The following is a 13,457-nucleotide window of genomic DNA, read 5'->3' as shown; positions in this document are numbered from 1 at the left end:
TTAATACAAATTTATCTTAGAAAATTTGGAAAAAAGATATTTTAAAACCCACCCATAACTGCCATAGTCAGAGACAGTACTTGTTGTGTCCTTCTAGAGAACAACTCAAAATAGAAATCAGACTACACATGATGTTTTCTACAGCAAAGAGGATACGGTTAATAAAAGGCGCTGTAGCATTGTCGTGAGGACACTGGAATAGAATCACAGTGCCTAGGGAAAGAGAGCCTGGTTCCTTCAGTGATTCTGGGGCAAACTCCCTCACATGTCTGCCTCCATGTTCTCATCTAAAAATGAGATGACAACAGTATCTGTGTTGATAATGGGAGAATACATGTGAGTACTTAGCATACTCCTTGGCGTGTAGTAACTACTCGGTATGTTTATTAATATCGAAGGCCTGGCGCCTTACACTCAGGGCCAGATGGGCCCTAGAGGTCATCTGCCAAAATCCCCTCATTTTACAGGTGCGGGAGCAGAGACCCAGGCGGAAGTGACTTGCTTAATGTTGCACTACTAATTTTCAGTAGATCCAGACACGTCCTTGCCGCTCTCTGCTCAGGCGCCACCTCAGGAAGCATTCTTGATTTTCTTGCCTGCCTCTCCTTTGCTGCAGTCCGTGTTTCTCTAGCTTTTTTTGCTGCTCCCGGAGCCTCTTGTATGCACCTCTTCTTTAGCACCAACCTGGAGGTTAGGTTTATGCCTTTATACTTTGGTCTCCTCTGCTAGTGTGTGACTTTCTCAAGGGCGTGGCTGATCTTTCTACTTTGTATCTTCAGAACCAAGCTTCTTGACAACTGCTGACTGAATGTGTTGTGGATGCCGGGAATAGTTAAATTGTATCCAGCTGGTGGGAAGGGATAATTCCATGTGTGTTACTCATTCACCTTACAAGTATTTGTTGAGTGCTTATTCTGCCACACTGGGCCTGTACAGGGGATACCGTGCTATGTAGGACAGACTGGTCCCTTTCTTGTGGCGCTTACAATCCGATGGGAAAGACAGACATGAAGCAGTGAGCTCCATGCTATGCTTATTATTTTACCAAATGCCATGGAGAAGAATAAGGGTGCCAGGAGAGCCAAGAACAGGGCATCTTGGCTTGACTGGGTGAAGAGAGGTGAGGAAAGGCTCTTCTGAGGAAGGAGTTGGTGAGCCTCCATCTGAAGGACGAGATGGGGTGCCATCCAGGGGGCAGAGTGGAGTCCTGGGTGTGGGAGTGGCATGTGCAAAGGAAGTAGAAGGAACAGTACATTCTAGGGATTTCAGGAAGACCAGAGTGGCAGAGAGCAGAGCTGAAGCTGGTGAGATGGGAAGTGGTCAGATTCTAGAGGGCTTGTAGATCATATTACAGACTTTTTTAAAAAAAATTTGAGCCAGGGTCTTACTTGTTGCCTAGGCTGGAGAGCAGTGGCATCACGGCATCATCATGGCTCAATACAACCTTGACCTCCTGGGCTCAGGTGATTCCCCCCAAGTTAGCCTCTCAAGTAGCTGAGACTAATATGCACCGCCATGCCCAGCTAATTTTTGTATTTTTGTGTAGACACCAAGTTTCACTATGTTGCCTGGGCTGGTCTTGAACTCCTGGCCTCAAGCAGTCAGCTGACCTCAGCCTCACAAAGTGCTGGGATTACAGGCATGAGCCATGGCACCTGACAATATTACATATTTTTTATTTTAGCTTAAAAGCAATGGAAAACCTAATGTGTTTTAACTCTGAGTACTTGTTTTTAAGGAGACGTTGACATAGGAATAAAGGGTGACCAAGATAATAAGGGATCTAAACTTTGTGTCCTATTTGAAATATTGTGTCCAAAGAAGAAAGAAAAGAGAGGTATGTGATATAAGAAGAAATGTTAGGTGTAAGAGGAAGTAAGCTTGTTTGGTGTTGCTGCAGAAAGTATACCTCAGACATAGGTCTGAAGGATGTGGATCTTGCGTAAATGTCAGAAATAGCTTCCTAATTCCTAGAATTGGTCATGAACAGAATGGGCTACCTCATGGAATGCCAGAGGTGTGCAGGGAGAGGCTGCAAGTCCACCTGCCCAGGACCTGTCATAGGAATTGCGTGCATGGTAGGAGTGGCCTAGGAATTTTTGTGCTCCAAGAGTCCTGAGTCTGTAAATCAGGTGAAGTCTGCACATTTCATACTGTCTTGCGAATGGTTCAACAAACCTGAAACTTGATGTCATCTCTTTCTGTAATCTGAAAATTCCTAAACTTGGGACTTTGTAAAAATAAATTTGTAAGATGGAATATGTCAGTTTTTACTTTATTAATATTAAATGTTTGAAGTTGTATTTAATTACTTAGGTAAAGGAATCCTTATGGAACAAAGAACTGTTGTTATTGGTGGGTTAGTCTGAAGCCGAGGGTCATGGCTAAGGAAAGCTGACATGTAAAACCAAGTCATTATTTCAAACAAAGAGGAAAATAACATATTCTGAGAGAGCCCAAAGCTCCAGAATAACAAGCACTGGCTACTCAAGGGATGCTTTTATATTCATTTGTAAATCAGAAAAGAAGGCCAAAGAAAATAGAGGATTTGGATGTTTCTTCTCCTAGGGGAAGTTTGGACATCATGCATTTAACCACATTCACATAATGGAAATAAGAAGCAACAGGCCAGAGATTCCTAGTGCTGTGTAGCCTGTAATCGACAATCAGGCAGGGACTCAGAGACTTGAAAGGCAAGGAAGGTAGGAAGTAATTGTGATAGAGGTGATGGATGGAGCAGCATTCTCATTTGGAGTGGGAACAGAGTAGGAATTTTCTCCAGACCATCTGAATCTGGAGGAGCAGCTTGAGAGGAGAGAATGACAGACCCAAGCACTGGGGTAGAATGGGAATGAAGGTTTCCGCGGCGCATCCCGCTTGTCCTCTCCTGCGCGGTCTCCAGTGTGCTTTGTTGGTGGAGAGGAGATTCATTTTCCCCTGCCCTGCTTTTCTCTTTGGGTAAATGGATTCCTACGAATATGGATTGACACACCCTTCACAAGGTACATTCTTGCTTCCCTTAAAACAGACTCCGTTAGCTAACATTCAACTGGAAAAATGTTTCTTCTTGATCCTTACCCTCATCTTGATTGATTTAACAGTGAAGATGGATGGTGAGGTCTGGTAGATGTGTGAGCTGAAATTTTTTTTCTTTTTTCTTCTTCCTTTTTTTTTTATACTTTTTGGAAAAAGCTGAGTCCAAGAGTCTGGTTGCAAACCCTAAACTGTTGCTTGACATATGGGGCATAATGATCTCTGCAGGGAGAGATGCAATTCTGTGGGCAGTCAGGCTTCACTCCGAGCTCTGTCTTCATGGACTAATGCATCTCTTGTTGATCTTTCCTTCTGGGAACAACGCAGCAAGCAAACGCTACGAAAAGAAAATACCAAGCGTCCAGTGAGGCTCCCCCAGTGAAACGGAGGAACGAAACTTCATTTCTCCCAGCCAAGAAAACTAGCGTTAAAGAAACTCAAAGGACTTTTGAGGGGAACACACAGAAAGCATTTTCTGCGAAGAAGCATTCGGTCAGCACAAGTGATGGAAACCAAGGGGAGAGACCGTGCGTTAAGACTTCATCACTGTTTAAAAACAACCCTGACATTCCAGAACTTCACAGGTATGTCCAGGGCAGACGCCCCGCAGGAAAAAAAAGAATCTGCTCTGCCTGTTCTTTGTTCCTGTTGGAACTGATGCCTGGGTTTTTGTTCATCATTTGCAGATCTGTAGTAAAGCAGGTGCAAGAAAAAGTGTTTACTTCAGCTCCTTTTCATGAACTGGGCCTCCACCCACATTTAGTAAGTGCACCTTTCAGTGTTTTGTGGGTCAGTTTTTTTGGTGTGTTTGTTCAGAAGGTCTGTGAAATGGCAGTTCTAGGAAGAGAAATCGGAGACAGTTTGTTTCTGCTCCGAGTTACCTGAATGAACTCAGATTGATACGATACTCTTTTAGGGCAGTTCAGGGGTGCTTAGTTTACTGTTGACTGCTTTCTGGCCCCCACCGGCCCCACCTCCGGTTTTTTTTATTTTTTATTTTTTTTTGGTACCGAAGACTTTCCTTGGCTGATACAATTTAGGATCAGGACGTCACTTGCTAAACTTTAAACAGCTTCCTGTTTACTGGATAGCTGTAGTGGTGAAGCCATTTGTGGTGGCAGATGTCACAGTGACCATAGGAGAGGGAACTGTGCTGGCATCTTGCTGTTAAGGGACATCTACAGTTTTAGGGAAGTGGGGGAAGAAGAGTATTTTAGTGTGTGTTCTACAAACACACAGACACTTTAAAGGAAAAAAGTGAGTTCTTCAGACTCATGAGTAAAAAACGATGTATATATACATATATATATTAACTTGTAGGCAGGCTTGGTTTCCTCAGCCCGCCCCTTCATGGGTGGGTTACCTAAGCTTGTTTCTCACCTGCGGGTAGAAGAGGGTTTCTCAGACTTGGTGCTGTGGACATTCTAGACTAGGTCACTCTTAGTTTTGGGGACTGTCCTGTGCATTGTAGGATGTTTAGCAGCATCCCCGGCCTCTACCCACTAGATGCCAGTAGTGCCCCCCTCCCCTGGTTATGGCAAGCAGAATTTTTCCAGACATTGCCCGTGTCCCCAGGGAGTTAGGGAGGGTGGCAGAATCACCCCAAGTAGAGAGCACTACCTGGGTGGAGGAACTTAATTTGATCATAGTAGTCAATGTCATCTCTTTTTTGTTTCTCCTTTTTGTGTAATTTCCAGTAAATATTTTGTATCAAAATATTAAAGTTTTTTCTTCTCTCTTAGATTTCCACAATAAATACGGTCTTAAAAATGTCTAGTATGACCAGGTAAGAACTTCATGCTAACTTGATTTCTTAGGCTTTAAGTGGGTTTAACCAGATGAAACATGTCTGCGCAAGGCAGACCAAATTTGTGTCTTGGTGTTAGAAAACAGCAAGTGCCAGGTTATTGACCATAAAGGGTTGTCATCTCACTTAGCTACTCATTCTCTCCGCCTGTTAAATGCAAAGACCGGCTTTCCATCCAGTTCTGCCCTTGGCTCTAAATTGCAAGAGATGTCTTATCCAGAAGGTGGGCTGCATGAGCTCCACTGTTTTCTGTGCTTCCCTGAAAAGAATTTGGCCAAAATATAGAATGCGACCATGTCATTTCTTAGTAGTAAGAATTAGGGTCAACCAAAAGGTCAAGAGTAAACATTCCATTGGATAGAATGGGATACTGAAAAAATGTTTTCAGTGTTTGCTATAGGGAATGACTCCTGGAAAATAAAGAAGTGAAAGGTGTGGGGGAGATAAGCTTCCTTGTTTTGAGTATTTGTGCTTCTGTGCATTTTTTTTTTTTGAGACAGATTCTGTGCATTTTAATAATGATCTTTTACTTTAGTAAAAATTAATAAAAATATTAAAGACTTAAGGAGCCTCCCCATGAGTTTTTTGTTTGTTTGATCAACCAAATTTAAGTGATTTTTGTGTCTGTTTTGGTTCTTGGTTTAAAATACACGTGTAGGCACACATCTCAGCATGTCCGTAACCTTTTCCTGGAGAATCCAGAGAGCTGCTGGCGAGCTTCCTCCTGCTATCCTGCGTGGAAACCTGTCCATTGTGTTTCATATTTCTGTTAGTGATAGCAAGAGAGTGTGTGATACACTTTGTGGGAACTCTGATTTGTCATCATGCCTGTTCCTTTTTTTTTTTTTTGAGATGGAGTTTTGCTCTCGTTGCCCAGACTGGAGTGCAGTGGCGTGATCTTGGCTCACTGCAACCTCTGCCTCCCAGGTTCAAGCAGTTCTCCTGCCTCAGCCTCCCATGTAGTTGGGATTATAGGCGTGTGCCACCACGCCTAGCTATTTTTTTAATATTTTTAGTACAGACAGGGTTTCTTCGTATTGGCCAGGCTGGTCTCAAGCTCCTGACCTGAGGTGATCTACCCGCCTCGGCCTCCCAAAATTCAGGGATTACAGGTGTGAGCCACCCTGCCTGGCCACCAGTTCCATTTTGAAAAGAATTAGTTTAATAGAATGACCAGTCTCTGGCTTTCCTCACCATTTTCAGGCTAAGTTCCAGAAATGTAACTAGGATTTGAGCTTTCTAGTCATCAAAAGTTTCTTCGTACCTTTTTTTGAATGCTTCAATAACTTCTAAGGTGGCCGTCTAGATGAATCCTAGTGTGGGCAGTTGCCTTTTATGTGTCCTGCATTTCTGTCTGTAACTGGATAATATAGATAAGGTGTGTTCTTTTTTCCGGGTGGCCCAGTGTTCAGAAGCAAAGTATTCCTGTGTTGCTGGAAGGGAGAGATGCTCTCGTGAGATCCCAGACAGGCTCAGGTTAGTCTCATTTCATCTCTGCCCTTTTTCCTCTGCTCAGGCCCATGGTCCTACAGTAGGTTTTGCCGTGAGGTGTCTGGGTTGGTGGTGGCGGCAATTTTGTTTCATTTGGGGAAGGGAGACCATGCTTGCTTTTGATTAGAGCCCTGAACATGTTCACATAATGAAAGGAAGGGGCAGTTGATGGTGTCACAATGAGGAATGATTGGGCAGAAGTCAAGTTCGGCTATAATTTCCTCAGTGCCTATTTCGGGGCTTTACCAGGTCCCACACTCTGGCCAGAGCTGCCCATTCTCTAGTGGAGAATGAATGTTTTCTGCTGGTATTAAACACAGAGGGATTAAAAACACGCTGATCAGATGCCAGTTGTGCTCAAGGACGGAACGCTGTTTCTGCGTGTTCCAGGCCAGTCTGGACTTGTTGTTTTGACCCTTGTGTGCCCTCGGCTGGTCAGCTATCCTTTACTCCCACCAGCTCGGCCACCATTCAGAAGGCTGGAGACCTAAAGTTTTTGCCATCTGTTGGTTTTTCCGTCATTAGAAATTAGCTCTAGGGTACAGACTGGCTCCCAATCACGTCAGCACTGCAGAGGAGATGTAATTGACCACTGAAGCTCAACTGAGAGGGTAGGGAGGACTTCAGAGGAGGAATTTTCTGGCTCCTACAGACAGCCATCAAGTTGAGTTTCTGTGTAATTTGGGAGATGTATCAGTCTCTCTCGTTAGATGAATAAAGGAACTGAGGCTTCTAGTTTTTAGAAGTACTGATTTTACAAAGCAAAACTGGGATTTGTGGCAGACAGGGGAAGGAAGTTCTTTTCAGCTCTCTGGGATGTATAATGAGCAGCTTCCCTTTCCCCTGACTTTAGTCCCACTGGAAGATAGCGGAGCCCGTTTGCTCTGCATTCTTTGCTTTTCTTACATCTGTAGCGTGTGTGATTTTTAACTGCTTTTGCTTTTTTTTTGAAAGGTAAAACTCTTGCCTATTGCATCCCTGTGGTCCAGTCCCTTCAAGCAATGAAGTCAAAAATACAGGTGTGTACAAAATGTATTTTTCTGTCACTGCTCTTAGTGCATAAGCAGCCGTCAAACTGAACCATAACAGAAATACAAGGACTAAAAGGATCTGTTTTCACTTAGTATTTTTTCACCTCCTTTTAATTTATTTATTACATAAATGTGTTGTATCTAGAGACTATGCCTAGAGTAGAATAAATACACTTCACAGTTGTCATAGTAAGTGTAACAGTAAAATGCTTTGTAAAATGCTCCCTGTGTCAGACGTGATACTTGCATGTGTTACCTTCTTAAATCTTTCACTGCTCCCTCCCCCACCGCGTTATAGGTATTACTGTGATCCAGATTTTACAAGAAATACAGAGGCTTAGGAAAGTTAAATAACCAAGGCCATGCAACAAGGAGTGGTGAAACTAGATTTCTACCTCCGTTCTCTTTGGCTGCAGAGACCAAACTCCTTACTCTGTGTGAAGACACAGTGAAGGCTAATTACTGGCTCCTGTGCTGTAATAGGGACTAGTGTCTGTGTTTTCCACAGTACTAACATGGGACCAGAATGATCACTCAAAGTCTGAAGGTGATTTGATTTTTCAGCTATCCATTTATGCTCGAGTCTGTGTTGTCTATAAAGCATTACATTTTAACCTATCCTAAGTTCCAATGTGGTATTTACTTTTGACCAAGAAGGCTGAACTTCATATTTAAAACAGTGGTTTCTCTTGAACAGTAAATATGAAAATAAGCACCCATTTAGCTGAAATATTAATATTATGGCAAGTTGGGCTGCTTCATTTTTGAGATTATCCAGAATTTATCTTTAGTTGTGAAACATGTTAAGTTAGTGCCTGGATTGCATTCCCTAGGAGGCCAGTTAACTGCTGTGACCCTGGGCAGAGGCTTCATTTCAAACACCAGCCCAGGATCCCACAAATAGAGCCCTCATTATTCTCAACTGAGAGGAAGTGTTAAGAGTGGAAATAGAAAGTGAGGGGAGTGCAAAAAACAGACAGAAGTTAATCGATTACTGTTTTTCTCAGTTTGGATATGCAGAATTAATGGTGTATCTAGCCTACCTGATATTTGAGTGACTAAATAATAATTGTGTTGTATTGCAGTCCGTAAACTAAAACAAAATATCTATGAGTCCAAACTGATAATAAATGAGGAAGAAGGTAGAATTCTAATAAATGTAGAAATGATAGAAGTAGGAAGTCACCGTTTGGCAAATGCCACAGTCAATTGTTTCAGGCATGAGTTATCATAGATACTAAAATGAGTGGATGACGGTGTGTTGGGAGGTGGGAGGAGAGAAGTGGTTATTTACATAGTCTGAAAGTATCCCTACACAAGATACTTTTTAATTACAAAGGGAAAAGCGGTAACTTTCCAGTCAGGAAGCCTAGCAGTCACCACCTTAACCAAATGATCAATATGCATCACGAGTAATGAGAAATTGTGACCTCATGTGCCTCCTGATACAATGTACTGTGGAGGACACATCCCTTCTTGCCAAAAATGCATAACCTGAATTTGATCTTGAGGAAATGCCAGACAAACCCAAATCAAGGGACATTCTACAAAATAACTGGCCAGTATTTTCGGAAAGTGTTAACGGTTATAAAAGACAAATACTAAAGAACTACCCAGATTAAAGGGACATGGCAACAAAATACAACATGTAGTCCTGGATTGGATCCTAGTTTGGAGATAGGACATTAACAGGTCAATTGATGAAATTTGAATAAGGTCAGTAGATTAATCAATAGTATTGAATTAGTGTTAACTTCCCAGTTTTGATAATTATACTATGGTTTTGGTAATTGATAATACATATGGAGAAACTGAGAGAAGGGTGTATGAAAACTCCTTATACTTTTTTTGCAAATTTTTTGTGGTTGTTGAGATGGAGTTTCGCTCTGTCACCATCTCAGCTCACTGTAACCTCCAGCTCCCAGATTCAAGTGATTCTTCTGCCTCAGCCTCCTGAGTAGCTGGGATTACAGGTGCCTGCCACCCACAGCCAGCTAATTTTTGTATTTTTAGTAAAGACAGGGTTTCACTATGTTGACCAGGCTAGTCTCGAACTCCTGGCCGTAAGTGATCCGCCTTGGCCTCTGAAAGTGCTGGGATTACAGGCGTGAGCCACTGCACCCAGCCCATGCAAAGTTTTTGTAAGTCTGAAATTATAAGCCTGAATTCATTCAAAATGAATAGGCTAAGAATTATTTTTAATCGGTTAAAGAAACCCTACAAAATCATCCAGAGATGGAACTCAGTGTAGCCATTAAAAAAATGATATTTTTTCAATTACTATTTGTAAACTTGAGCAAATATTCTTGCCTTGTTACTTGAATTTGTGTGAAGCATTGACCCTGGCACGTAGAGAAGAATAAATGTAAATTTTCTGTAATCATGTAGTAAGTCTCATCTACTTACATAGTCCAGGAGAACGTCTTGCCAGTGGAGAGTTTTTTCTTTATACTGGTTGGAGAATTTGGACTATTTGAGCTGGAATGGCTTATACAGTTCTAACCCAACTCTGATTTCATAGATCCGTGACTGCAGGATGAGGGAGATTTGATGACATACACATCGAGGGGATGGCGTGGTGGGCAGCTCTGCTCGATCCTGGGTCTCAGGGTAACTTCAGGCAAATTGTTGCATCCTCTGTGCCTCAGTGTCTTTGTCTGTGGCACAGGGACAGTAGCAGTGCCTGTCTCCAAGGGCTGGGATCGAGGTTGAGCTAATGCATATGCAGTGTTGAGACCTGACATCCAGTGCCTGGTGACATCATGCTTTGGCCATCATCAGCAGCGTGGTCATGTGGCTACGTGGAGGGGCAATGATTTGATTGGTTATATTCAGAACCGTTAATAAGCCATGTCATTTTATATTTGCTGCAGTATTTTTTTAAAAATCACGAATAGGTCATTCTATTGAAGACTGGAATATTCGGTGGAAACACAGTTTTCCAAGCCTCAATTTAATTCACTTATTTCAAGTAATACTCAATATAGTCCCTTGGAGTTCATTGTAAAATGATTTGACCTGTAAAAAACTTATCTGGAGGGCACAGCAAATTGAAGGCACCCAACAGATTCTTAAATTACTTTGGTGATAGCATGAGAATGGACTGTTTTTCTGTGTTCACACTCTTCAGTTATTTTGGCTCTGATTTTTTTTTTTTAACATCGTATCCATCCTCTCTCACTTACTTGTGCCCTGTGAGGAACTGATTTTTCTTTCTTCTTCTCTATGTAGAAACACCTTTTGAAATGTCAGAATCTCCTAACGTCACGCAGTGGCACATGCTTCTGTTGTACTAGCATATTTACCATTCCTGGCTCGCGTTCAGTGTAGTCTCAAAGTCGATGTTGAGTACAGACGGCTCTGGTTTGAATTCCAAATCCTTTTCTTCTTAATGGGTAAATGTTTCATGCAAAACACAAAAACCATACTTGTAATTGAATTTGCTGTTAACTCTGGGCTTAGCTTTGGCACTAACGTTGTTTTGATTCATTCATTTGGTGTCTTTAAGCACTTTTAATGTGAAAGGCACTATTGGCTTAGAGGCTTTTTTCAGATTACTTTGGTTTCTTTTTTTTTATTAAGACTTTTTAGATATAATGTACCATATATGTTTTAAAAATTTCGAAGAGTGCTAAAAATATATATAGTGAAAAGTAAAGTTGTTCTACTCCCACTTTCCCCTAGTGGCACAGTTTGCTTCTCAAGATGCCATGGTGGTTATTACCAGTGTCTTGTGTATCCTCCCAGGGAAATTCTGTGCATATCAAGCAAACATGAGTATGCATAATTCCTCTTACCACTTTGTGAAGTTTTTTTGTTTGTTTTTCTATTTGGCTCAGTTTGATACACGTGTAATTGCTTTGTTATGCAGGATGTTCTGTGCCTTGCTTTGGTTCTTTTGATGTGTTTTGGGCTCCTTAGTTGGCACCATACTGGGCTGCCTTGTTCTTTTTGATGATTGCCTAGCATTTCACTGTATGTATGTACTGTGAATTACTGATTCATTCTCATATTGGTTGGTGGAATTTATATTATGTTCAGTATTTTGCTACACACCAGCCACTATAAATACTCTACAGTCTGAAAATATTCCACAACCTCATTACGCACATATATGCTCTGTAGGAGAAATTTCTGTAAGTGGAATTTGCATTTTTATTTTAGTAGATAATTATGCCAAAATTAAACTTGAAAGGGAATATGCCAGTGTGCACTCCTGCAGCGATGGAGAAGGCCCAGCTTCCCCACGCCCTCCCAATGCTCTCAGCTGCATTCGGTTTCTTCTTTTTTTTTTTGAGATGGAGTCTTGCTATGTTGCCCAGGCTGGAGTGCAATGGCATGATATCAGCTCACTGAAACCGCTGCCTCCCAGGTTCAAGTGATTTTCCTGCTTCAGCCTCCCAAGTAGCTGGGATTACAGGCGTGTGCCACCACACCCGGGTGTATGGAAGGGAGGAAAAAAGGAAGAAGAGGTTGAGTGCAGTGGCTCACGCCTGTAATCCCAGCACTTTGGGAGGCCAAGACAGGTGGGTCACATGAGGTCAGGAGTTCGAAACCAGCCTGGCCAACACGGTGAAACCTGTCTCTACAAAAATACAAAAAAATTAGCCAGGTGTGGTGGCACACGCCTGTAATCTTATTACGAGGGAGACTGAGACAGGAGAATCACTTGAACCCAGGAGGTGAAGGTTGCAGTGAGCCAAGATCATGCCATTGCACTCCAGCCTGGGTCATAGAGCAAGACTTCATCTCAAAAAAACAAACCCAATTCAAATAAAAAAATGAATAAAGGGCTGGGTGTGGTGGCTGATGCCTGTAGTCCCAGCACTTTGGGAGGCCGAGGTGGGTGGATCACTTGAGGTCAGAAGTTCGAGACCAGCCTGACTAATATGGTGAAACCTGGTCACTACTAAAAATACAAAAATTAGCTGAGAACTGTGGTGTGTACGTGTAGTCCCAGCTACTTGGGAGGCTAGGGCAAGAGAATCACTTGAACCCGGCAGGCGGAGGTTGCAGCGAGCCGAGATTGTGCCGCTGCCCTCCAGCCTGGCAACAAAGCAAGACTCTGTCTCAAAAAAAAAAACAAAAACAAAAACAAAAAAACCCAGGGCTTTTAAAAATACATAAATTAAGGAAATTAGCTCTTTCTCTCAGTTGTGGCATATCTTCCTCCTGGGTTATCATTTGACCCTTGGTTTTGTTTAGGTATCATTTTTCCATTCTGAAATTTAAAAATTTTAGGTAATAAAACTTATTGGTGTTTTCTTTTAAGATTTCTGAGTTTTATGTCTGTTAAAGGGACAACTTAATTCCAGCTTTTTTTTCCTGACTTTATTTTTTTCTCACAGGACTTTGGAATTAAATCATCGTTTTCTTGCTGATATAAAATGGCCCTTATATTATTTTCTAAATTTTGGTATCTATTTGATTCTATTTTCAACTTTTTTTGCTGTTACAATCTCTGCTCATGTGCCAGTATCATTATTTGTAATTGTGTGGCTTTAAATTATTTTAACATCTGATACATTTTTCATAAATGTCTTGGTTATTTTTGTACATTTATTTTTCCATATGAACTTTCAAATCAGGTTGTCTGGTTATGTTATTTTATATATACACATATTTGTGGCATTTTTGTTAGAATTACATTACATTTATGAAGTGATTTAGAGAGAATTAGCTTATATGTATGTACTGTTGCATCTTCTTTTCCAGAAATAGGATGTATCTTTTCGTTTATTCAAAATTTACTTTATGCCCCTCAGAAGTGTTTTAAAATTTTCTTCATATAGATTTTGTGTATTTTTTTGCTAAGCTTATTTTTATCTTTTTTATTGCTATTATAAGTGTGATATTTTTTCCTTTCATTGTATTTCTTAACTTTTTATATTGGAAGGCTATTGATTTTTTTTTTTCTTATTGAGAAGGAGTTTTACTCTTGTCGCTCAGGCTGGAGTGCAATGGCGCAATCTTGGCTCATTGCAACCTGCGCCTCCCGGTTCAAGCGATTCGCGTGCCTCAGCCTTCCAAATAGCTGAGATTACAGGTACCTGCCACCATGCCCAGCTAATTTTTGTATTTTTAGTAGAGACGGG

At 41.5% G+C, this 13,457-nt stretch overlaps 1 protein-coding gene across 4 annotated transcripts in view; it reads left to right on the top strand.

Annotated features, from left to right (window-relative positions):
- The window catches only part of DDX31 (DEAD-box helicase 31), a 77,299-nt gene that overhangs the window by 5,719 nt on the left and 58,123 nt on the right, over nucleotides 1-13,457 (top strand). For all 4 annotated transcript variants that reach the window (XM_012457927.3, XM_064371713.1, XM_064371712.1 and 1 more), the window contains exons 2-6: nucleotides 3,361-3,617; nucleotides 3,720-3,795; nucleotides 4,776-4,819; nucleotides 6,246-6,316; nucleotides 7,286-7,350. In XM_012457927.3, the coding sequence (XP_012313350.3) occupies nucleotides 3,361-3,617; nucleotides 3,720-3,795; nucleotides 4,776-4,819; nucleotides 6,246-6,316; nucleotides 7,286-7,350 (513 nt within the window). The remainder of the gene's footprint in view (nucleotides 1-3,360; nucleotides 3,618-3,719; nucleotides 3,796-4,775; nucleotides 4,820-6,245; nucleotides 6,317-7,285; nucleotides 7,351-13,457) is intronic.

This window comes from Aotus nancymaae, unplaced genomic scaffold, assembly GCF_030222135.1.
Source record: "Aotus nancymaae isolate 86718 unplaced genomic scaffold, 86718_ANA_hifiasm-v0.15.2.pri h1tg000158l, whole genome shotgun sequence".
NCBI lineage: Eukaryota > Metazoa > Chordata > Mammalia > Primates > Aotidae > Aotus > Aotus nancymaae.
The sequence above is the reverse complement of the archived record's forward strand: the minus strand, read 5'-3'. Positions and strand labels throughout refer to the sequence as shown.